This window comes from Lepidochelys kempii, chromosome 1 (genome assembly GCF_965140285.1).
Source record: "Lepidochelys kempii isolate rLepKem1 chromosome 1, rLepKem1.hap1, whole genome shotgun sequence".
In the NCBI taxonomy this organism is placed as follows: domain Eukaryota; kingdom Metazoa; phylum Chordata; order Testudines; family Cheloniidae; genus Lepidochelys; species Lepidochelys kempii.
Window position 1 is genome coordinate 56,649,425 of NC_136380.1, and position 24,462 is coordinate 56,673,886.

At 41.5% G+C, this 24,462-nt stretch overlaps 1 protein-coding gene across 9 annotated transcripts in view; it reads right to left on the reverse strand.

Moving 5' to 3' along the window:
* The window catches only part of WDFY2 (WD repeat and FYVE domain containing 2), a 124,475-nt gene that overhangs the window by 41,610 nt on the left and 58,403 nt on the right, over positions 1 to 24,462 (reverse strand). For 7 of the 9 annotated variants that reach the window (XM_073343043.2, XM_078852815.1, XM_078852814.1 and 4 more), the window contains exons 2-3: positions 15,587 to 15,654; positions 7,124 to 7,197 (exon numbers count right to left, since the gene is read on the reverse strand). In XM_073343043.2, the coding sequence (XP_073199144.1) occupies positions 7,124 to 7,197; positions 15,587 to 15,654 (142 nt within the window). The remainder of the gene's footprint in view (positions 1 to 7,123; positions 7,198 to 15,586; positions 15,655 to 24,462) is intronic. The other 2 variants (XM_078852817.1, XM_078852824.1) reach the window with 1 other exon arrangement.

The window sequence follows — 24,462 nt, forward strand, 5'->3', positions numbered from 1 at the left end:
CTTTGGAACACAGAGCAGCAAACCCCACGCACGTTACTATTTACAGGGAGCACCGGTGTCCTTCGTCTGCTTGCGTTTTGAGAAAGAACAGATCAAAATATGGGAAACTAACTGACCTCAATAAAAAGAATCAGATAGAAGTCTTGTGATACTGGATTGCAGTGGCCTAATACCCAGATCTCAGAGTTTGTGCTTTGTGGTAGGATCACATGAATTCATTCTCAGATTGAAGGTGGGCACAGACACTAAAAAAGTGACTTATAATGGACTAGACAAAAAAACAAGTGAAGGTGACACGTTCAGGCAGTATGGCATAACTTTGGGGCTGAAGCTCATTGAGTCCTTTCATGGGGAATACTGTAGGTGCATGAAATGGGTACAGGCTTAGTCAACACCCATGAGCAAGTGAAAGAAAGCTAAAAGTTCACAAGACAGCAAGTGTTGAGAGACTTCATGAGAAAAAAAAAAAGTGTAACAGTGACAATGGGGGGAAAATCATCCTTATTGTGACTCCAGTGAAAGGGGAGAGGATCATAGAGATTGAAATAGGTGAAGGTAGCACAGAGTAAGGGGGAAAATGAGACTATAAGTAAAAATGTTTAAAATAAATGAAGTTTTAAAAGCTACAGAGTATTGGGGTATCCAATTTGCAAGAACTGCCAAAACAATGAATGGTAGACTAGTGCTACAATCTTATTTGTAAAGCAAAGTATATTGTATATAAAAATAATAAAAGCCATTTTTTGACTAGAGACTTGCTTGTTATTTAAAAAAAGCCAATGTTTCCCAATAGCTTCTAAATTTCACAGAATAACCAGGGTAATCTCAGATCTCACTGTGAAGCAGCTGTAGGTCTATGTTAACTCTTTAAAATGGAGGCCACTTTAATCCAAAATCAGCCTACAGTAAAATGCCTCTCAGACAACCATTTCACCATAGTAAAAGAACAATCTTCCTCTAAAAGAGGCCATTATACCAAGGCACTGGATATGATCTACTAAAATTGAGGTCAGACTAATGAATATTACAGCCTGTCAGTCAAAGGTTACAAACACATTAGCCATGCCATCAGGGGCTTGTTCACCTGCACATCTACAAATGTGATATATGCCACCATGTGCCAGCAATGCCCCTCTGCCATGTACATTGGCCAAACCGGATAGTCTCTAGGCAAAAGAATAAATGGACACAAATCTGACATCAGGAATCATAACATTCAAAATCTGGTAGGAGAACATTTCAACCTCTCTGGCCTTTAAGTAACAGACTTAAAGGTGGCAATTTTGCAACAGAAAAGCTTCAAAAACTGACTCCAACGAGAAACTACTGAGCTTGAATTAATATGCAAACTAGATACCATTAACTTGGGTTTGAATAGAGACTGGGAGTGGCTGGGTCATTACACATATTGAATCTATTTCCCCATATTAAGTATCCTCACACCTTCTTGTGAACTGTCTAAATGGGCTATCTTTATTATCATTACAAAAGTTTTTTTCTCCTGCTGATAATAGCTCATCTTAATTAATTAGCCTCTTACTCCATCTTTTCATGTTCTCTGTATGTGTATATTATATATATATATTTTGCACACACACACACCTTCTTACTATATGTTCCATTCTATGCATCCGATGAAATGGGCTGTAGCCCACGAAAGCTTATGCTCAAATAAATTGGTTAGTCTCTAAGGTGCCACAAGTACTCCTGTTCTTTTTGCAGATACAGACTAACATGGCTGCGACTCTGAAACATGACCATACTAATCACTAGTCTTCAGTCAAAGACTTTTCAAATGCTTTTGTAACAAAGTATTATGGCGTTCTGGTATAGGGAATACTATGGTCACTGTCTAGCAAAGGTGAAAACAGACTAAGGATTACCAATGTATTGATTACCTAGTTATGCTTTAATACTAGCAAATATCTATCCATTGTGTAACACAGAGATATAAAATAGACAAACTATCATTATACACAAACTTTAACCCCCTTTTCCTTTCTTAAAAACAGGAGGTGCAATGTATAAGAAAGAAGGTTCCATTAACCTGAACACAATCCATAGTATTTATCTTTGTGTTTCACCCATCTTTTCTTCCTTTCCATACAAAATCCACAGCTACATCTCATTCTTGCTTTGTATTCTCCTTTATACATTCTTGGGTGTTTCCCCAACATTTTTTTTTTAATTTTCTGCTTCCCTTCTGACTTTTGACCATTGTTTTCTTTTACTGCATTTTCATTCCCCTATCCTTGTCAAAAATGATTGAATTGGTTGCTCCAATGGACAGGTATTTTAATATAGCGTGCCCTGCTCACAAAATTCATGCCTACTGCACCTATATGTTTTGTTTAGTCTCCACTTTGAGAACACTGGATTTCATTTTTAAAAACTCTACAAAGGTAAATGTTCATTTTTCTAACCCTATATTAGTTTGCTATTTTCATGGAATATGGTTCTATTGTAAAAGCAACTGATTTCCAGTTGTTGTTAGGCAACTTTCTGGCTTCGTCCATCATAAAGATAGAGGTCACCCACAAAGTTCAGAACACATCTGCCACAAACTGTAAGGGTTATTTCCTCAGTCCTTTCCCCAGGAATTGAAATTAGAAGAGGTGTTTGAATTTACAGGGGGGGGGGGTTGGAAAACAACTAAATTGGCAACACTTAGTTGACCACTCGAGGTGCATGTGTGTTTAGGGAAATGCATCTGGATCAGACCTATCACTACTTAAATCGGAGGCGGATACATTTGACAAAGATGGACCCCAAGATAGCTGGTTGTTGCTCTTCTGTGGCTAGCAACAATGGGTTGTAAACAAAAAGCTGTTTGTTTGTTTGTTTAAATAGAGTTCTTCCACATCCACTTACAATTCTGAATGCCCACATTGGTTACACATACTACCTATCAGGATGGAAGTTGCTGCTATAAACAAATTTTTGGTTGGCAAGGTAACTGAATTCTTCAGAAGTCTGATAGACTCTTCTTACCTACACTGTTTGCTATGATGAACCCTTCAAACATCAGTCTGATTTGGTTTTAGATACAGAATGATAAAAATGTAGGGCTGGAAGGGACCCTGAGAAGTCATTAACTCCAGCCTCCTGCGCTCAGGGAGGACCATGTACCCCTAGACTATCCCTGACAGATGTTTGCCCAATCTGTTCTTAAAAGCTTCCAATGATGGGGAGTCCACAAACTCCCTTGGAAGACTGTTCCAGTGCTGAATCCACTACAAAAGCCTTCATGAACTGGGGAGAAGAATCTTGAGTAGGCAAGAATGATTTTGTCTTATTTGGTGCAGTATAGGCATCAGCATTGCCACAGATAGACCTCTGAATAGAAGTTGAGATAGAGAGGCCAATATTTTCCCTCAAAATTTTAATTAAAGTAACATCCTTTGTGAATTTCATTTTAATCTTTTCCCATCTGAAAATCTTGAATTTGGCCACATAGGCATCCTAATAGTACTCTCTTGACATCCGATGAGCAGATTCAGAATCTACTATCCTCACACATTATTTATTTTAGCTACCAACAGAGTGTTCAGTGTTGTAGAAGAGGCAGAAAAAATGGACTTCGGCTCAAGGATCTCATAATCCCACTTGACAGACGATACAGTTTGGACACAGATATCCAGAGGTAGGTTCCATCTTAGACTCTTATTTAAAAGGGTGGCTGACCGCATTTTTATTGGAGTGGGTTAGTTAGTACATTCCCCCAGGGGTAAACAGATTGGCTTCAGGATTAGAAAAGGAGGAAGGCTCTTTAAAAGATAACTGTAATTGCATAGTCAACAGTAAAGTTTGTTTATCCCCCAAGGGACATTATGAAAGATGATCAAAGTGGTTTCTTTTTTTTAAACCGGAAAATATTGCTCAGGATTAAGGATATTAAGGATTAAAATATTTCAGAAAATGCAGAAAGTTGGGGCTGCTGCACAGAGTTTGGATTTGAAGTAGGATTTTCATTCTGGATTTAAAACAGTCTCCTTGATCTAGTTTGCATAGTAGAATTCGCAGGGCATATTCTAGAAACAAAATAAAGTTTAAGATCTCAAGTTTTGAAGTATCGTATTCTGTACAGAATACGAATCAACAGGGTGGGAGGGTGACGTAAACTACGATTTAATCTTCTTGCCTCTAGAGGAAAGAGATATTCTAACTGCCACAATCTGGGTGAGCAAGCCATCATCAGTTATTCAGTTACAGACATTGAAAGTGCTTCATACGACTAAGTCTCTAAATATCTAGCAGGAGCAAATGATAGAAGATGTTAAGATAAATTCTTCCTGATGGTAAAGAGTCATTGTTCTGAATGGGGTGTTTGATGGGATCTTTTCCTTGAGGCCCAACTGAGGGCTTGCCGTCCACACAAATGCCGAGTTTGCATCAAGCTGGAGTGTAAGTCTGCCATAGATTAGCCTGCCATGCATTAGGTGCTCATGAAGACAAGCCCTGAGTTCATGCAAGATCTTTGCTTGCAACAAGAACAGTAGGAGAATAAGTTATAGTGTATAAATGTCCTTACCATTAAGGGAGGCAGAGCTTTTAAGATACCTTTATAAAAAAGGAGGTTTCTTCTTCACAGCCACTTGCGTGGGAGACTGGCATCTCCTTCAAAGCTTAATTCTCCTTCATGTTGGAGCAGAAAGTTTGCTTTTGGAGGGAAGAGTCCCTTAGCTTCTAAGGGACCTGAAATAGACCTAAAGATTTGGAGTGAGCAATGGAATGAGAAGTACTCTTCAAAAACAGCTTTCCCCACTTCAAGCCAAGATTTGGGGAAGGGGTTGCAAAATGGGAGTACAAGAAGAAAATACAACATGATTTTGTTTTAAGTGCCACCATTTCCTAAGGAAGTATGCAATCTAGCAGTGATTAAAATCAATCATTGTGACTCATAATCTGTCATCTTGTCTAAAGGTTCTGCTTATAAATTTAAACTTCCAAGCTGACAAGTTATAAAGGCTGAAAATAACCACTTGTGTCACTTCTAGGAGCGAAAGGAGGGAAGTTTATCATCCACTTCGTTTTACTCCATGACAAATGGGCGAACGATTCTAATCAACTTTTGGCTAGAGGTTAAGTTAAATGGAAACATAACAGTAATTCATCTCAGCCACCAGTCTTCCAGCTCTTTTTCACCAGCTCTGGTGGAACATCTGTCCCTCTACTGATTTTGACAGTAATGCAGCCTCTCTATATACAAACACCCTCCTTCTTACAATACACTACCCCATTCACCAAAATGCCAGACATATTACTGGAATCAGTCTCATTTTGAAAGTGCACGTAGAGAGAGTATTTTAACACATTTCCTTTATTTCTGAAAGTAGCATTTTTCCCCTGCCCTGTACTGAAATAGTCTGGACTTTGAGTCAAAAGTTGGTTATCTTGGAATATTTCCCAGAAATTTTGTTCTATATTTTAGAACATTTTAGAATTATTTTAGAACATAACTGCTAATGGTTCAGAAAGCAGCCATCAGATATTCCTCTGAAGGCCTGACTAATTCAGATGTTGGGGGAATACTACAAAACGTCTGTATGCTATCTGATTTTTGCTGTTGCTGCTAGTAGAACATGCTGGTACTGGCAGAGCATTTAAAGGGCCAACACAAGGAAAAAACAGCCCGAAAGAATAGAATGTGTGTGTAGATGTAGCCCTATACCAACAAACCTAATAAAATACAATCTCTTAGATTAAAAACAGCATATTTTTTCTCAATTTACTTTCTTTAGAATAAACAACATGTGTCCTCCTAGAGGATCCAAGTGCCCTGTCAATTATTTAGAATTACAAACTCAAAACACAGTTCAATCAACCCCCCCTTTCACACACTCTGGAGCAAAAATACCAACACTCCATTATGCTGGTCAGCATATTAACCCCGTCCCTCTTCTCAAAGGCCAGGTGAAACAAGTGCAGTGTGTGCTGAAAGACGACAAATGCAAACTAGATCAGACTGGAGGGAACGCTTCCCTGAAGCCCTTACAGAGAACACCCCACATTCTGTATTAGATTAATGAGGATTTAGCATCTGCACTTCTGCTGACTGCAGCTGTAGCAGAATATAATGGGGAGATGCAGTCTCAGGCAGGCGTTCCCAGGTCATTTCAGGCTTCATAATGCAAAGCCAGCACCTTAAAACCTACCAGAGAGCTCACAGGTAACCAGGGCAGGTCCCAAAGCACGGGGGCCCTGTGCTCTCTATAGGACACCATGCTTACCAAGAAGGTGGGCTAACTTTGGCACTTGTTCCAGCTTCCAAATCAATGTTAAGATATGGCCCCCTGTAAAGCACATGGCAAAGGTCTGACCGTGAAATGTCAAAGCTACAGATAACTGTACCAGGATTCTCATTTGAAAGAATGACAGAATGCCTCTGACCACCACTGCCACCTGAGCCCCTAAAAACAGTTTTTAGTCTCATCAGACCCCCAAGTAACAGTTTCCATAATAATTACAATCCAGTGGCAATAGTGGGACCCCTCTGATCCACATGGCAGATCTCTGCTTCAATATTCTGAACTCTTTACATGCATGAATACATATCTCAGAAGTTACTGAAGGAGAATGGACCCGTTCACACTGCTGTAAATCAGAACGGACTCCATGGAAGGAAGCTGTCTCTCACAAAGGAGAATTATACCTGTATGACATTGTATTAACAAGAGGGTAACCAGGACCAGTCTTTGTACAGTGCTCTGAAACAGTGCTATACATTCCATATAAAGAGCTAGCTGTATGAGTTGAGATGCATCATATGGATCTGAGAGTAACTTTATGCTCATTTGCTGTGTTCAGAGACCAATTTAGACAAGTGATTAATAATTTGATCAAAGTTGGTAAATTAAAAACTTGTTATTGGACAAGTAAACCCATACAATTTGTTTAGTTCCCTAATTCCTCTAAACCCAACTCAAGTTTATATAGCAGCTAGTTTGAAATTTGTCATGGGTCTTCTGTTTTCTGCACTAGAGCGGTCAGTGTCATTAGTAGCTAGGATCAATGTTAGTCTGTCATTTAGCCAATGCTAATTAAAATTCCTCAGCACAATAATATATACATACTTCTCAAAAGGGAAGTATTTCAATGGGAAATCTTATTTATATGTACTTACTGAGATTGAACCATTGTCTAGACCTACGGACAGCCTTCTTGTTTCCGGGTTAAAAGACATGCATGAACATGGAGCTGAAAAAAATGAACATGTTGATGAAGTTAACAAAACCATGATTCTCATTGATCTTGAAGCTCTGGAGTCCCTATCTAGTTAACACACTTACGATGCTATTCTTTATTTTACCCCTTATGATAGAAAAGCATAAACATACTCTTCCTGCAACGCTATTCAATAAACCCTGTTACATCAGGAAATAAATGAGTAGACATACAACTACTCCTTACTTCATGATCCACTTCCCCCCCCCCCCCCCAATTAAATTATTTAAACAGAAAATGCTATACAAGAGCAGTTGTGGGGTCACAGACCCCTCAAAGAATATTAAAGACATTTCAGTTTTAAAAAGTTTTTGTGGATTTAACAGAATGATTGAAGTTAATTTTCTACATTTTCTGATCTTCAGCTATAAAGTAAGAAATTATTTCTAAGGTTTACATCCCATCAGTTTAAATTCTTGAAGTAGGAAACTCCTATGGACTGAAATGTCATTGAGTTTCAACAAAATTAAAGACCGATAGTCCATAATGGAACTACAGTTGTCAAGCATCTCTATTATAAATAGATTATATCGTAACCAATGACTAAAAAGTATGATAAAAAATATTCCATCTAATACCCTAGAAACACATTATCCTAGACAACTACCACACTACAAATTTTCAGGATATACTCTTGCAACTTGCTTTTGAAAAAATTTCTTAGGCTCTTTTGAGAATCTGGTGATGTTAACATGTTGGTGTAGAGTCAGAATTTTCTATTAAGAATTAGAGTTCTATTTGCTTGTGGTTTATAAACCGCCTTTTTAATCCAATTTAGGTGTGTAGTGATAGTTTTGGTTTTGTGCCTCTTAATACTGTTGCTGAAAGTTTCAATCAAGTTTCTGCAGGACAAGTTCGACATTACAACTGGCAATTTTAGCAGAGGGGCCAGGAATTCTTGCTCCTTCTGATTTTTACCATTAATTTTATATTGATCACAGGAATAAATAACTAAATATTTTTAGTACTGCTTTTCACTGGATTTTCCTGTTCTGTTTTTTTGTAGCCCTCCCCCTGACCCCTAACTAGGTGTGTGCACTTGTTTCTATAACTAGTGAATACCCTATATATTTTCAACTTGTTTTCTCAACTGTTTTAAACACACACTCTAGACTGGTATCAGAACATTCATCAATCCAGTGGATCCTCCATGTTCTTTATTTCGTGGCATAATCAAATGAAGAAAAGACAATACAAAAAAGTTTGTGTTGGACATTTAACTGAAATTGCACCACCATATGGAGTTTAGAATTGTATTGATTTATTTACTGAGGGGAGAATACAGAATAATTTATGGCAACAGAAACTCAAAGAGCACAGACAGACAGTCAATCAAGTAGTCTGAGAGTGGCTCTGATTACTTGTTTTTTCACTTTATTTTTTGGAATGTCTAACTTGATGTTCAACGAACAAAGAAAAAAGGCTTCAGTTAAAAAAGGAAGCTGTCACAATGAAAAGTATTTTGTCGGTGCTACTAACACCACCAGAGATTATCAAAGTGAAACTGGTAAATAGAAAAGTTTACTTTTCATCATTTTGCCATTTACTTAGTGGATTTAAAGCAATTTCAAAGCAGTGAAACTAAACTGGTCAGTTTCACCTTCTGTTAAGAGGTCATTTCAACTGCTGGTGCATTGGCACAATGCTGTTATGTCTGGATTTCTAACACTGCAGGGCAGTGTTTAAGGCAAATGATTATTCTTTTAAAGAAACTTCATGAAAATATTTGTATCATACCAGATTATATAAAATCCTTAATACCACTCTCACCCTACAGTTTAGGTCCAGTGCTAGCTACGGTCTAATCCAAATAATTTCTACTACCGTTGCAAATACCATTAACAGTTCACAGAAAATCAGATTTTGACAAATCATTGTTTTTTCAAGTCATGCTTTTTCCAAAACACATATAAACAATGTGTCAGTAATGGAGCTGACCAAAAAAAAAAAAACAAAAAAAACTTTTGGGTATAAATATTCAAAAGCACTTAAACAACATAGGCCTAGTATAACTATTTCTATTCATACCACCCATAGTGTAAATGCACCTGATTCCCCTTTCTCATATAAAGCACCTTTTTACTGGCTTATTTACATTCACCCTAGGGGGTTGAACTGCTTTAATTGTACCAGTATAGTTAAAGTGATCTAGCCGGCCCCTTCCCCGAAGCCCTCCCCTTTCCCTAAAGCCCCGCCCATTCACTCAAAGAATCATAGAATATCAGGGTTGGAAGGGACCCCAGAAGGTCATCTAGTCCAACCCCCTGCTCAAAGCAGGACCAATTCCCAGTTAAATCATCCCAGCCAGGGCTTTGTCAAGCCTGACCTTAAAAACCTCTAAGGAAGGAGATTCTACCACCTCCCTAGGTAACGCATTCCAGTGTTTCACCACCCTCTTAGTGAAAAAGTTTTTCCTAATATCCAATCTAAACCTCCCCCACTGCAACTTGAGACCATTACTCCTCGTTCTGTCATCTGCTACCATTGAGAACAGTCTAGAGCCATCCTCTTTGGAACCCCCTTTCAGGTAGTTGAAAGCAGCTATCAAATCCCCCCTCATTCTTCTCTTCTGCAAGCTAAACAATCCCAGCTCCTTCAGCCTCTCCTCATAAGTCATGTGTTCCAGTCCCCTAATCATTTTTGTTGCCCTTCGCTGGACTCTCTCCAATTTATCCACATCCTTCTTGAAGTGTGGGGCCCAAAACTGGACACAGTACTCCAGATGAGGCCTCACCAATGTCGAATAGAGGGGAACGATCACGTCCCTCGATCTGCTCGCTATGCCCCTACTTATACACTCGCTATGCCCCTACTTATACTCCATCCCTTCCTCCCCGTTGCTCGCTCTTGCTCACCCTCACTTGCTTTCACCAGGCTGGGGCAGGATCTTGGGGTTCGGGGGGGGGGTGGGATCTGGGCTGGGGCCAAGGGGTTCACAGTATGGGAGGGGGCTCTGGACTAAGCCTGGGGCAGACAGTTGGGGTGTAGGAGGCGTGAGGGGTGAAAGCTCCAGGAGGGAGTAGGGGGTTGGGGTGCAGGAGCGGATTTGGGGTGCTGGCTCCAGGAGGGGCTCAGGGTTGGGGTTTGGGGTGCGGGCTCCCGCTGGGCAGCACTTACCTCAGGCGACTCCCAGTTGGCAGTGCAGTGGGGCTAAGGCGGGCTCCCTGCTTGCCCTGGCCCCACGCCGCTCCCGGAAGTAGCCAATGGGAGCTGTGCGGACAGTGCTTGCAAGCAGGAGCAGCACACAAAGAACCCTGCTCCCATAGGGGCGTGCTGGCTGCTTCCACGAGTGGCGCGGGGCCAGGGCAGGCAGGGAGCCTGCCTTAGCTGCGCTGTGCCGCAGGACTTTTAATGGCCAGAGATCGCGATCGACTGGCAGAGGTTCCAGGATCGACCAGTCGATTGTGATCTATGGTTTGGCGATCACTGCTTTACATAATTATTATCCCTAGGATAATAATATGGATTCAACCAATACGGATTTTATTTAAAAGTGATCATTTTCCTACCTAATGCATATCCTCATTTACAACGTATTTCACTCTCCCCGAGATCACAGTAGTTTGTATTGAAACCATTAAAACTAACATCAGATAGGCAGAGCAGGCTACCTCTTGGTACATAACTGAAACTCCACCCTCCTCTATTACAGTAATAATCCATTCTGCACTCTTAGTATATTTCTCTTTGCTAGACTGTATCCCTTTCATAATCTTAAGGCCATTTACAGGCAAAAGTAAGGTTAAACAGTGCTCAAATGCTTAAGACTAACAAAGCCTTCATGCATGTGCATGAGGAGGATGAGCTGCCTGTAGTTATCTTTTAGAGGCCCATTGTAAGCCTGCTGCTAAGCCAACTAACGTGTAGTGAACATGAGAACTATATTAGCTTGTTTTTCAGTCCATCCCTATTAGCCATATAGATCAGTAGTGCTTCTTAAGTCTGCGTTTTTATTGTCTGTTTCCTCTTGTGATGCTAGTGGGATGGCTATGCTTGGGAGCAGGGATTTCAGCACATTCTGGTAGCAAAGAGACATCTTTTCCCACACCTACATCCTTAACCAGTCTTCTTAGACAGTCACCGCTCCAGTGCTGCTTTCTCCTGGCTAGAGAAGCTAAAAAAGAACTGTGTGAAGAACACAGCAATGCCACTCCACACTCAGGTAGCAAGGTCACTTCTGGTGTAAGAGGTGTGTGGGCAGTGGGAGCGACAATCACTCATGTCTCATCCAATAGATTTCAGAAACAGTGATATAGAAAAGACACAATGTGTCAATTCAGCAGGCAATACCCCACAGCCGTAGGATTATACTTGTACGTACTTAGAAAGAAATGATAGAACAGCATGACTCATATTCAATAGTTCCAAAGTTTTCCAAGATATTGGGAGAGGGGGATGGTGCAAGATGTTCCTCAAAATTGGGGGTGGGGTGAGGCTGACAGGCCAGCTCAGGGCAGAGCAATAGGCCAATTTACTTGTGTGTGATTATCAAAGAAACGTTAAACGTACTAATTCACTTGAGTGTTAATTTATTTCAAAGGAAATGTGAATGATATGGTCTTCACTTATCTACAATCTGTTGATTGCTGTCGATTTACATTATGTATATCCCTGTACTTAATTAACCGTAGATCAAAAATTTTGAGAGAGTACTTAGATGAGAATTTTCTTGAGGTGTAAACTTCATGAAAACTAATGAAGGATTGTTCCCAGTTATCACATTGCGCTTACATTATGTTTACTCATCATACGAGAATGGAACATTAGAAATGTAAAATGTCGCTAACTTCAAAGCACGTGTCACTGTGTTTATATTTAATCAGTAAAAGAAGAGTTCATGCAGTGAATGAAAACACCTGCCAGATTGCTTTCCCTGGAAAGACGCTACAGGAATGGATTCAGCAACTGAACATGTATCTCTGAACTGTTTTGGATGCTAACAGGGTGGAATACTAATCAAGTGGACAAGGATCCCTAGAATTACTCTGGGTAACCCTGAGGAACTTTTGGAAATTTAGCAGATTACTAAAATGTTAAGAATTGTAGACTTATAAACTTTGACTTACCTGTTAATGCATGTTACCTGCTTTAAACCTCACAATAACTCATTTTTTTTTCTTTTTTTTTAATTATTAAACTAATAAACCTTTAGTTAGGTTTACTACAGAAATTGGCTGCCAGCATTGTCTTTGGTGTGATGTCAAGAGTATCCATTGACCTGGGGTAAGTGACGGACCCTTTGGGGTTGGGAGTCACTTAATGAGATGTGATATTTGGTATAGTGACCAGTATCACAAAGTCCAGTTTGTCTCGGTGGCAAGGTAGGCTGAAGAGCCTAAAAGGACTGTTTGGGACTAAATGGTAAGACTAACAGATTGATCAGGAGTGCATATTTGTTACTAGTTTGGTGAAATCTAATTGTAAACTATATCACCAATTTGGCGTATATGCCCTGACAGTCTGACCTGAAATTGGCACTCATAACTGGGAGCCATTTCAGACAGCCTGACAAGTGGTGCAGGTGGCAGGATTCACATGCCACAAGTCAATTGGGCTGAAAGATCAGAACAGGGAGACAGAGGAAAATCTACAATTGCCCTGCTCAGAACTGATTTGAGACAGAATTAATGAGATGCCCCAGTGTTTTCTCAGGACACCCACCATTTGCAGACACACAAAACCCAACCCTCTGGATCTACGGGATCTGAGCAGAGGTAACAAAAATCTTAAAACACAAATGTATGCAAATATTTAAAGAAATCAATATTAGCCAAAGCAAATGAATGCCATTGCTGGAACAGATGTCCTAGCGGACAGAGCTAGCTAAGGGAACACAACTCCTTAGGTCAGATTAACAGAACTGCAGCTGTTATAAATCAGCATAGCTTCATTGACTTTGATGGAGCTACCTAATTTTACCCCAGCAGAGTATGTGGCCAGTATGTTGCTCAAAAACATACCGGAATATAAAGACCAGTCAAGCACCGAGATTCCCACGAGCTCACCCATGGACACAGATGGGGGTTAGAAGAAACGGCCTGCCAGGGACACCTGGAATCCTTCTCGAATAGGGTAACTGGGGTGTTTCCCCTGTTGAGCATGTTTTGTTTTGTTTGGAACATGTCAAAAAATATAGCATACTCCTGCTGCAGGATGTCGGTAACCCATCAATACAACAATGCTGTACTAAGACCCCAAGCTTACAAGCCATTACTGGGGAACTAAACACTGAGTAGGTACAATGCATTTCCCAGTAAAGAGATGGGTCTGTCAATCAGCAAGTATTAAAATGTCAACTTAACATGTAAATATTCTCTGGTTGGGAGAGCAAGGCTGAGGGAGGAAGAGAGATGGGAAGAGCGTTACATGTTAATAACTCAGATTCACAGGATAGTTTTGGTTTTCAGTACACTATAAGCAGGTGGGGTTTCCACCCAGCTCTGAATAGAATCCCCACACACTTAGCTCAAACTTACCCTTCTCACCCATCCCAATATTTTCTTCTTTATTGGCAACTCATAAGCACAACACAAACCAGCCTCAGCTTAAGCTTTCTCCCTAGGGTTTCCATGCAGAAACCTGCCTTAGATCTTGTACCCTCTCTAAAAATCACTCCCCACTTCTGTTACATCTGTGTGAACTCACTTAAGGAGCCATATCTGCTAAGGAGTAAGCAGCTTGACAGGACTTTAACATGGTGCATCAGCAAAAGTCATGACACCCTGTTGTGTACATCATTTATAAACTTCCCCCTACAACTAATGCAACCCTTCTCTAGAAGGTAGCTAAGATTTGCCACACTGAAGAAGACCACTGGCCTGTAGGAACAGTATCCTGCAGTAGCCAATTCCAGATTCTTGCCCAGTAAGCATTTTAAAGGTTATAGTGCTATAGGAGAAAGGGGTGAAATCTGAAAGGTTCTTACTTGAGACTCCTCAGTCTTGACTGACCCCTTTAATGGCAGAATTTTAGACTGCACTGAGTTTCCTGACTTTTGGTGATTTGCATTACATTTGTATATAAAAGTGTTCAAGCATTCATTCATCACCAGACTCAGTGATTCTAGTTTCCTCTTGCTGCACTTTCACCTCGCCTCTCCAGTATTCCATTAATGTCCTTCAGGACTTTGTCCTCCATCCTCCACTCTTTTTCCCTTACACACAGATCTTCCCCTCTACTCATGAATTCTCTCCTACTCTTTACTCACCTCCAATAGTCTTTCCAACTTCCATACCTGGATATCGCACCCTCAGTTTGCCCCTCCCTTCTAATGGAGCCAAATTCTGCTAGCCTCCCTCACAGCTCCAGTTCAGAAACTTGGTGTCTCTCACCCTTTTTCTCCTCTTTCCATTGGCAATATCCATTTCTGATCTTCCTCTACATCATTATCTATGGAACCCACACTCTTCTCCATTCTCTACTGCTTAACTCTGACAAAAGCCACAATCATCTCCTCCCTTAATTTTTGTAACATTCTCCTCTCTGGCTTCCCTCAACTTCCACCTTCCTGTACCTCCAGGATGTCTAGTTAAAAATAAGCACACCTTTTCCCACTGTTCTGATCAGATCACTGCCTACTTTAAATCCCATTACTGATTTTCCTGATTTCCCCTTAATTACAAGGCTCTGTAAACTCTATTCCTGTCTATAATTCTGTTCACTTCTTTCTGCTTTCATTCTTTATTTAGCTCATTGATGGTGGATGGATGTGCTTGACATCTCCGGATGCTGCTGCTGTGACAGAGTGGCCACATCACTTACCCAGCATCTAATTAATTGTTTATGCCATCAAAACCCATACACCAGAAGATTGAGCTCATCTCAAATTGCTATCCAATCCAGTCCCAATGCATTCTCTTCTCCTACTCTCCTCTTTGCATCTTCATTGATGCTACCTCTGGGGATATCCTCCCTCTTCTCACATACCAGACAATCCTCTCTTCTAGACCCTCTCAACAAAAGAGAGACACCACTTCCTCTGCAGAACTCCCTACACCACCTTCAACTCATACTGTTGCATCATGTATCTGAACTAGATTGTCAACTCTTCAGGGTAGGGAGTGTGCCTTTTGCTTTTAGAAAGAAATCACTACTACTAGCACTTCAGCTAGTAATAGAAACAAAGAAGAGATGTTTACAAAATATCAAATAATGTATATTACATTTTAAAAAGACAGGAGATTTTGTATTGGTTCATAACTTGGTAACAAGCTTCAGAGAACCTGGACACTTAGCTCAAGCATAGTATCTAGCGTACAATTGTGAGCTCCCAAAAAGGTCACAAGCTCAGAGGTACACGTCCAGACCCAAAGAAGTCAGTTGGCAAATACACAGTAAACAATGAACGTCCCAAAATACTTACATGGCATTGCATGGTATATGCTAGGCCAATACTGCCCACTCTCTCTCTTCAGCCACACACGGATAGTTCTGTAGAGGAAAAATAAGTTATGCATATTAATTTTCAAGTGAGTGCTAATTAGAATTACTAGACAAATAACCTTTGAAACTAAAATATTTTGCCCAGAGAACAAAATACAAGAATCCCTATGATTCCCTGCTAGCCTGCCTCAATCACTAACTGTATCTAGGGATAAGGTGACAGTTAATTCTTTATGCCCATCCCAATCCTTGGTATCTCTGCTGAATGCCCCATAATAACTGAAACTATCTGGCATCTGTGATAGCATTTTTGATGTTGACTTTTGCCAACTAGGAAATGGACTAAGGCCACAAACACATTTCATATAATCCATCAGACATTTCATTTAATCCATCAGTCATTAAGATAGCAATGACAACTAATTACTAGCAACATGAACCACATTCTAATCAAAAGGGCTCCTAAAAAAGAGGCCAAAGACCCATCTCCCTCCAGCTCATGGATGAAGCTAGAGGCTGGGTGGTTGCGGTGGAGGAGACTATAGTGGCGCTGCTGTACCCCTTTGGTGGAAAAGCAGAATTCAGTCCATAGTACTGTCAATCTGTCACCTTTTACCAGCTATAAAGTTAACTTAAAGGGTTGAACATGTTGTATGGAGGTGGAGAAAGTTACATGGATTTTAGTCCAACATTATTTGAATTTTTATCTAATTGTTATTCATCCTTTAGATACCTGGACATTTCATAGTATGCAAACTGGGTGGCTCTACCTGAACTACAGAATTTCTTGTTCAAAGGTTGGGAGTGGCTCACAGTACTGTAGTGCCCTTTAGATTCATAAAAATCAGATAATTCAGAGAGTTATAGACTTGGGACATTACACAAATATACTGAACTAAGAATGCCCCTTATGTAGCTCTTGGGAACATATGCTACTCAGAAAATGATACCTGAGGTGGTTTGTTAGTGTCAATAGTGGAAGACTTATAGTTTGGACTATTCAAACGATATGCATTAGGTTAAAAATTACCTTTTTAGGTTTAATTGCCATGTATAGATGAGTAAGTGAAGGATTAGACACACCCCAACAGATTTTTAAGGAAATCAATCAACTTTGTTTTGACACTGCAGTCTATCATGCTAACCAACATTGTCACATTCTTTCCTTGTACTCCTCTATCCATATCCATCTGTTGTCTCATCTCACATCCACTCTCTCAACTGTGAAAGCAGCTCCCATTTTGGTGTGCCTGTACCGGGTGAGCTCAGCACACAGTTCTGGGAATGTGACCTTCTGCATCCAAAAGTTATGCCACCACCGCTGGTCATCCCAGGTTTGCATCACAATCTGATCCCACCATTTGGTGCTTGCTGCATGGGCCCAGAACTGCCAGTGGCCACCTACAGCAGCTGGCCAAGTTTCATTCAATAGCCACATTATCCACTTCCCCTTAGTATTTTCATTCGTAGCGTCGCACAGCCAGCCACACTCGTAGCTGTGGTTCCGCAAATTAGAAACAGGGTGACTGATTTGTTTTGTAAGCAGCCACAAGAGCTCAGCTGATCTGTTCAGCATGCATGCTTGCCAGTGAGGTGGTGGACAGACTGAAAACTGGCATGAGAAAAACAGTAGATATCAAGATGGACCAGAGGGAATTGTGGGAACTTGACCCCAAACTCCCACAACTCCTTGAGAGCACTGATTTCCCTCAGTATCACCAAGTGTTCCTGCAAACATATCCCACAAAGTAATGTGCCAGATGGTGGCGATGGGGATAATGGGATGCCTTCCCCACAGTGCTGCACAGCTGCTGTTGATACAACCTGGCACCGTGGGGACTCACTGCACCAGCAAAGGCAGCCAAATGTGAACACACCTCCACCAAAATAGCTATGCTAGCTGCTATATGCTGACAGAACTGTTACTGGTAAAGCTTCATGCCATAGACATAGTCTTAGATTTAAGCTCCTTGTGGCAGGGACCTGCTTTTTGCTGTGTTATTACAGTGTTTAGCACAATGGGATCCTGGTCCATGGTTAGGGTTCCTGGGCACTATGGTAATACAAATTATTAACATTAAATGGAACTGCCTTTATTTCATGGTCTCCTCTTAATCAATTTTTTAGTAGACTTTGTGACAAAGTTCCTGCTCTACCTTGGTGGGTCTTGTGCTTATTGGCGGATTTGCTTATCTTAGAGCTTCACGGCAGCCCTCAGCTTGGCCGTTTTTCTGAATTCACAGTCCAGGTCGACTCCTCCTGTGTCTGACCAGGAGTTGGGAGGATTTATGGGGAACCCGGGCTCGCCCTCTACTCCGGGTTCCAGCCCAGGGCCCAGTGGAATGCAGCTGTCTAGAGTGCCTCCTGGAACAGCTGTGCGACACCTACAACTCCCTGAGCTACTTCCCCATGGCTTCCTCCCAACACCTTCTTTATCCTCACCATAGGACTTTCCTCCAAGGTATCTGATAATGCTTGTACACCTCAGTCCTCCAACAGTCTGCGTTCTCACTCTCAGTTCCTAGTGCCTCTTGCTCCCAACTCCTCACATGCACACCACAAACTGAAGTGGGCTCCTTTTTAAAACCCAGGTGCCCTGATTAGCCTGCCTTAATTGAGTCTATCAGCTTCTTGATTGGCTGCAGGTGTTCTAATCAGCCTGTCTTAATTGTCTCCAGAAAGTTCCTGATTGTTCTGGAACCTTCCCTGTTACCTTACCCAGGGAAAAGGGACCTACTTAGTCTGGGGCTAATATATCTGCCTTTTATTACTCTCCTATAGCCATCTGGCCTGACCCTGTCACAACTTGCACACACAATATTCAGTATACAGAAATGGGTACAAACCACCAAGTAGCAGCTATTAACAGTGTCAGTACAGAAACCTAACAGGTATGCTAGGGTAATGTAAATTTAGACAATCATAAATAAGGTCAATATGCCATTGTGATGACTGCAGACCGATTTTTGTGGAGGACATTAGGCTAGTTAGTTTAGCAACAGTCTTATTAGGGTCTAATAAATGGTACTTAAGTGGTCACATGGTGATCTCCTAGCACTCCCTCAGCACCGAGGTGAGCAAACTCCAATCATCCCTGCTCTTTAGAGTTGTAGTAGCATTCCAGGTTTGCTTCCCAAATGCTCCTGCCTTTAAGCATACTACTTCCTCCTCATTCAACAAACTCCTTGCTTTTCTCTGGGAGAGCGTTAAAGCAAAGCCTTCAAGCGAGCTGAGAGTTGAAATGGTTTTCCCTCTTTTGAGCAAGGAGGATGTAAAACTTAAACAGGCAGCGAACACGGTCATTGGTTTCCCTTACTCTTCAGAGTAGAGAAGTGTTTAAAAAGGCAGCAAACAGACCAGTGTCAAAACACACACCACTAAAAGGCATACACTGATCTTAGTACTGTTAGCTCGGAGGAGCAGACTTTTTGTAGTACAGCATTTGAGCTGCTCAACCACTTCCAGACCCAAGAACTAGCCTTCTACTTTTGATGCTCCAGGCTTGTTTCCTGGGAGGCCAAAGGGTTCTATCTGTTTCTGGGCCCTGCTAGATAATCTGTGGCCTCCCCACAAAGAACCTGGTCTGTAGCTAGGGTGACCAGATGTCCCGATTTTATAGGGACAGTCCCAATTTTGGGGTCTTTTTTTCTTATATAGGCTCCTACTACCCCCCACCCCCGTCCCGATTTTTCACACTTGCTGTCTGGTCACCCTACCTATAGCCTTGTAATCCATTCAGTATGTTGGCCCCTACATCACACAAGTATGGCGTATTTTTGTTAAATTTTAGGTTTGTATGTTTGTGACAAGAATGTCACATACTTTGCTGTACTATCACAACAGCATGTGTACATAAAGCTTCTACCAGCCTGCAACAATAGAAAGACAAGCAGCAATCAAAACCTGCCAAGATCTACCTCATCTGGAAATTCACTGACTGCCAGCAAGTAGGTGGCTATGTTCAGATGAATTTTTTAACCTAGTCTTCCTTGAATTTGCTTTTATCATCCCCCAGAATATTTTTATTTTGGGATAGTCCCCCACATATCTAGAAGTACCAGTTTTACCACTACTATGCTAGCAGAGGACCGTCTGTAATACCCTATTCCGCAAGGCTTTTTAAATGGAAAGTTCTATAGGAGATTCTAGAATACACCATTTAGATTATTAGAACAGATGGACACTTTGAATCTGGTTCTCCAAAATTCCCTTCTCAGTGTTCAGCATCAAATCCGGCAGCAAAAAACCAAGTTCACATTTAATTTAAATTATTCTTTATATTTTAGTTTGTACTTTAAAAAAATTATATTAGTTATTAGAGAGCTACTGAATAATGATAAATCCTGGCAGTTTAATATCCTTTGAATAGGAGAAGGCACTCAGTCCATCTTCGACTAGTAGAAAACACTGCAGTGAACTCAGATCTTGGGGGCTGCATTACTTTGCTGAAAAGCTACATTTTCTTTAAATCAGTAGTGCCTGAAGAGTACTGGAGCCTTATTAAAAACCTCAGTAATCATCATCTCTAATAGATGGCTTATCTACAATATTTTTATTTACATTGACACTGGCCATTTCTGAATGGAACAGAAATGAAGCAGGACCCCTTAATCTTTATTCAGAAGTTTCTTTTGCTTACAAAGAATTCAGGCAGCAGAATAAATATTTAGCATCAAGAATTTAGAGCATGGGAGGAGCCAAACTATCCTCTGTAAGTGACTTTCAGCCTACATTCTGCACATTTTTGTAAGCCTCTTGGTACAACACGGTCTGCCAGAAATTAAACCCAGAATTTTAAAAACCTCATAAGAAAGCAAAGCACAAATAAATGTAGTTTAAACACATTTATTATGGAAATAAAGCATAAAGTATATCTGCTGGTTGCTTAGTTACTGAAGTATAACAGAGTACCCACCTACATCAAAATCCATTCTTCCCCTGCCCTAGAATGCAAGTCACATTACCATGGAAATTAACTGTCCCTTTGAAAGTGAAGTCATATTTTGCTGCCAGCAAAGTGATTTAAAAAACAAAAAAAACTTTGAGTACACTCCATGAATCAATGGATATTTTTCTACTTTCATGACAGATACTTTTCTACTTTCATCATATTTTCATGACAGATCTTTGTGCATTCTATAGATTGAAAAACTGCATAAAATGAACAATTATGCCACTCAAAGGAGTGAGACTGCACTCTTTATATACTAAAGTGATACAAAATCTTTTTAATGCAGCTTTTTAAATACAAAATTGTTCCAGTTTCTATGCAGGAGTGTGTGTGCATGCATACCCAGTCCAACTACTCTGTTTGACTAGACTATTAAATAAAGTGAGTCAAGAAGTTGTGTAATATTTTTTGACCATTAAGACACTTTTCCCAGATGTCAGAGCCTAATTTTTAAGTGTGGATAATATGTTAAAGGGAGTCAGAGGAATGCTTGGCACCCAGAGCAATGCAAGCCAGCAAAATGCAAAATTCCTTAGGTATCTTTGCCAGTGCACCTCTGTTCTGACCTGCAAGATCTTGTAAGCTCAATGGATGGTAAGCAGGTGGTGCGTCAATCCTCTGAGATGCAAAAGCCCCTCCTATGTGTGACTGGGTTATCCTTAGCATCCTGCATGATCACATTTTGGGAAATGGCAGATACTATTCTTGAGTGGGATGTATCTAACCATATAGAAAGCGTCTAAGCATTGTCTCTCAGTTGTGTGCACTTTAACATTGTGGACTCTGTTGTAAGAGATTCCAATAATGGCAAATATTTACTATGAAGGGATACAGTATCACATGGACTTTGAGTTCTTTGTGGCATCTGTACAGGTGCCAAGTTTGCTGGGTGTCTAAGTATGTTGTGTGGTAAGTGCTACCTCAATGGTCATATTCTGGGGTGTTTTAAGCTTTGGTTTGTTTTCTTCTAACACTTCCATTAAAGAGATAAGGTGGCCCACCTTAACTGTGCATTTGCTGTGTTCTCTGCTCCCTGCAGTTCCCCTCTTCCCCCCTAAAATGTTTGCGTTTGGTGTTTTGAAGTCTCATTCTGGGGAGTTACAGGGTGAAGGTGCTGTTATGAGGCAGTAACCTTAAGGTTTTTTGCAACTGAACATCTACAAAGTCAAACATTCTTGAGGAACTGCTTGGGGAAATGGACCAAAAATAAATAAATAAAATTTAAAAAATGTACGGCCCAGATAGGAGGAAGTTTGAAAAATGGGTGACTTTCCTGTTTTTAAAAAAAAAAACAAAAAAAACACCTTCCAGTGTAGCTTCCTCAGTATGTCTGGATAGTTGTCTGTCATGGAGAGTTTCATTTTCTTAGTACTTGTAAAATAGTCACCCAAACTAGGGGCAGTCAGCATCACTGCCCAAACACTTGAGATTTATTTTTAATTTGTATTGCAATAGCACTTAGGAGCCCAGTCATGCACCAGGGTCCCAGGGACTGTACAAAACATGGGACAATATAAATTCTTTGGGACAAGGACTGACGATCTAAGATCACAGGTACTTACCCTTTAAATTTCTGGCGCTGCATGGATTTAATTTTTAACAAACAAATGCCTCATCCTCTAAGCATTGTACCAGATGTATCAACAAATTAGTTATCTATCCCCTCTGAAGATAAGGTGATGCAGAAAGTATGTGGATTTTCTAGAGATTCTTACATACCTTCCTTTCCTACATGCTAATCAGAATCCCACTCTAACCACCCCACTTACTGTAGAGATCTGTGTCACCATGAATTTCATGCAGATATTGAATGGTCATACTGGGTCAGACCAAAGGTTCACCTATCCCAGCATCCAGTCCTCTGATAGTGGCCAATGCCAGGCATTTCAGAGGGAATGAACAGAATAGGTAATCAAGTGATCTATCCCCTCTTGCCCATTCCCAGCTTCTGGCAAACAGAGGCTAGGGACACCATCCCTGCCCATCCTGGCTAATAGCCATTGATGGACCTCTCCTCCATTAAATTTATCTAGTTCTTTTTTGAACCCTGTTATATTCTAGGCCTTTACAACATTCTCTGGCAAAGTGTTCCACAGATTTTCTTCACACAACGCACAGTCAAAACTTCCTTTTGTTTTAAACTTACTGCCTATTAATTTCATTTGGTGACCCCTACTTCTTGTGTTATGAGGAGTAAATAACACTTCCTTATTTACTTTCTCCACAACAGTCATGCTTTTATAGACCTCTGTCATACCCCTCCTTCCCTCCTCCCCCCCTCCCCCAGCCTTAGTTGTCTCTTTCCCAAGTTGAAAAGTCCCAGTCTTATTAAACTGTCCTCCTATGGAAGCTGTTCCATACCCCTAATCATTTTTGTTGCCCTTTTCTGTACCTTTTCCAATTCCAATATATCTTTTTTGAGATGGGGTGACCAGTTCAATATGTGGGCATACCATGGATTTACATAGAGACAATATGACATTTTCTGTCTTATTATCTATCCCTTTCCGAATAATTCCCAACATTCCGTTTGCTTTTTTAACTGCCGCTGCACATTGAGTGGATGTTTTCAGAGAACTATCCACAATGACTCCACAATCAGCTAATTTAGACCCCACCATTTTATATGTATAGTTGGGATTATGTTTTCCAATGTGCATTACTTTGCATTTATCAACATTGAATTTCATCTGCCATTTTCTTGCCCAGTCACCCAGTTTTGTGAGGTCCCTTGGTAATTCTGTGCAGTGTCCTTTGACTTAACTACCTTGAGTAGTTTTGTATCATCTGAAAATTTTGCCACCTCACTGTTTACCCCCTTTTCCAGATCATTTATGAATATACTGAACAGCACCAGTCTCAGCACAGACCCCTGGGGGACACCACTATTTACCTCTCTGCATTACAAAAACTGACCATTTATTCCTACTCTTTGTTTCCTATCTTTTAACCAGTTACTGATCCATGAGAGGACCTTCCCTCTTATCCCATGACAGCTTACTTTGCTTACGAGCCTTTGGCGAGGGACCTTCTCAAAGGCTTTCTGAAAATCTAAGCACACTATATCTCAGGGGTGGGCAAACTTTTTGGCCCAGGGTCACATCAGGGTTGCGAAACGGTATGGAGGGCCGGGTAGGGAAGGCTGTGCCTCCCCAAATAGCCTGGCCCCTGCCCCCATCCGCCCCCTCCCACTTCCCATCCCGACTGCCCCCCTCAGAGCCCCTGACCCATCTAACCCCCCCCCACTCCTTGTCCCCTGACCTCCCGGGGCTCCCTACCCTTAACCGCCCCCCTCGGACTTCACCCTCTATCCAACCCCCCCAGCTCCCTGATTGCGCCGACCCCTATACACACCACCGCCCCCTGACAGGCCCCCTAGGACTCCCACACCTATCCAACACTCCTGTTCCCCATCCCCTGACTGCCCCCTGGAACTCCCGACCCATCCAACACCCCCCCCCCCTTTGTCCCCTGACTGCCCCCTCCCGTGACCCCCGTCCCTAACTGACCCCCGAGGACCTCACCCCCTATCCTTCCCCCACTGCTCCCTGTCTCCTGACCTCCCCCGCCCCCGAACCTCCAGCCCATCCAACCGCCCCGTCTGCCCCCTGGGACCTCCTGTCCCCTTACCAGGCCATTCAGAGAGGCAGGATAGGCTTATTGGAAAGCCTTGGGGGTGGGAGGGCGCAAGCCATGCTGCCTGGCAGAAGCGGCCAGCCAGAGCACTGCCCGCACTGCGGTGTACCTCCAGGGGAGGGGGAACAGCATGGGAGAAGCTGGGGACTAGCCTCCCCGGCCAGGAGCTAAGGGGCTGGGCAGGACAGTCCCACAGGCCGTAGTTTGCCCACCTCTGCTATATCTACATGCTTGTTGACCCTCTCAAAGAATTCTAATAGATTGGTGAG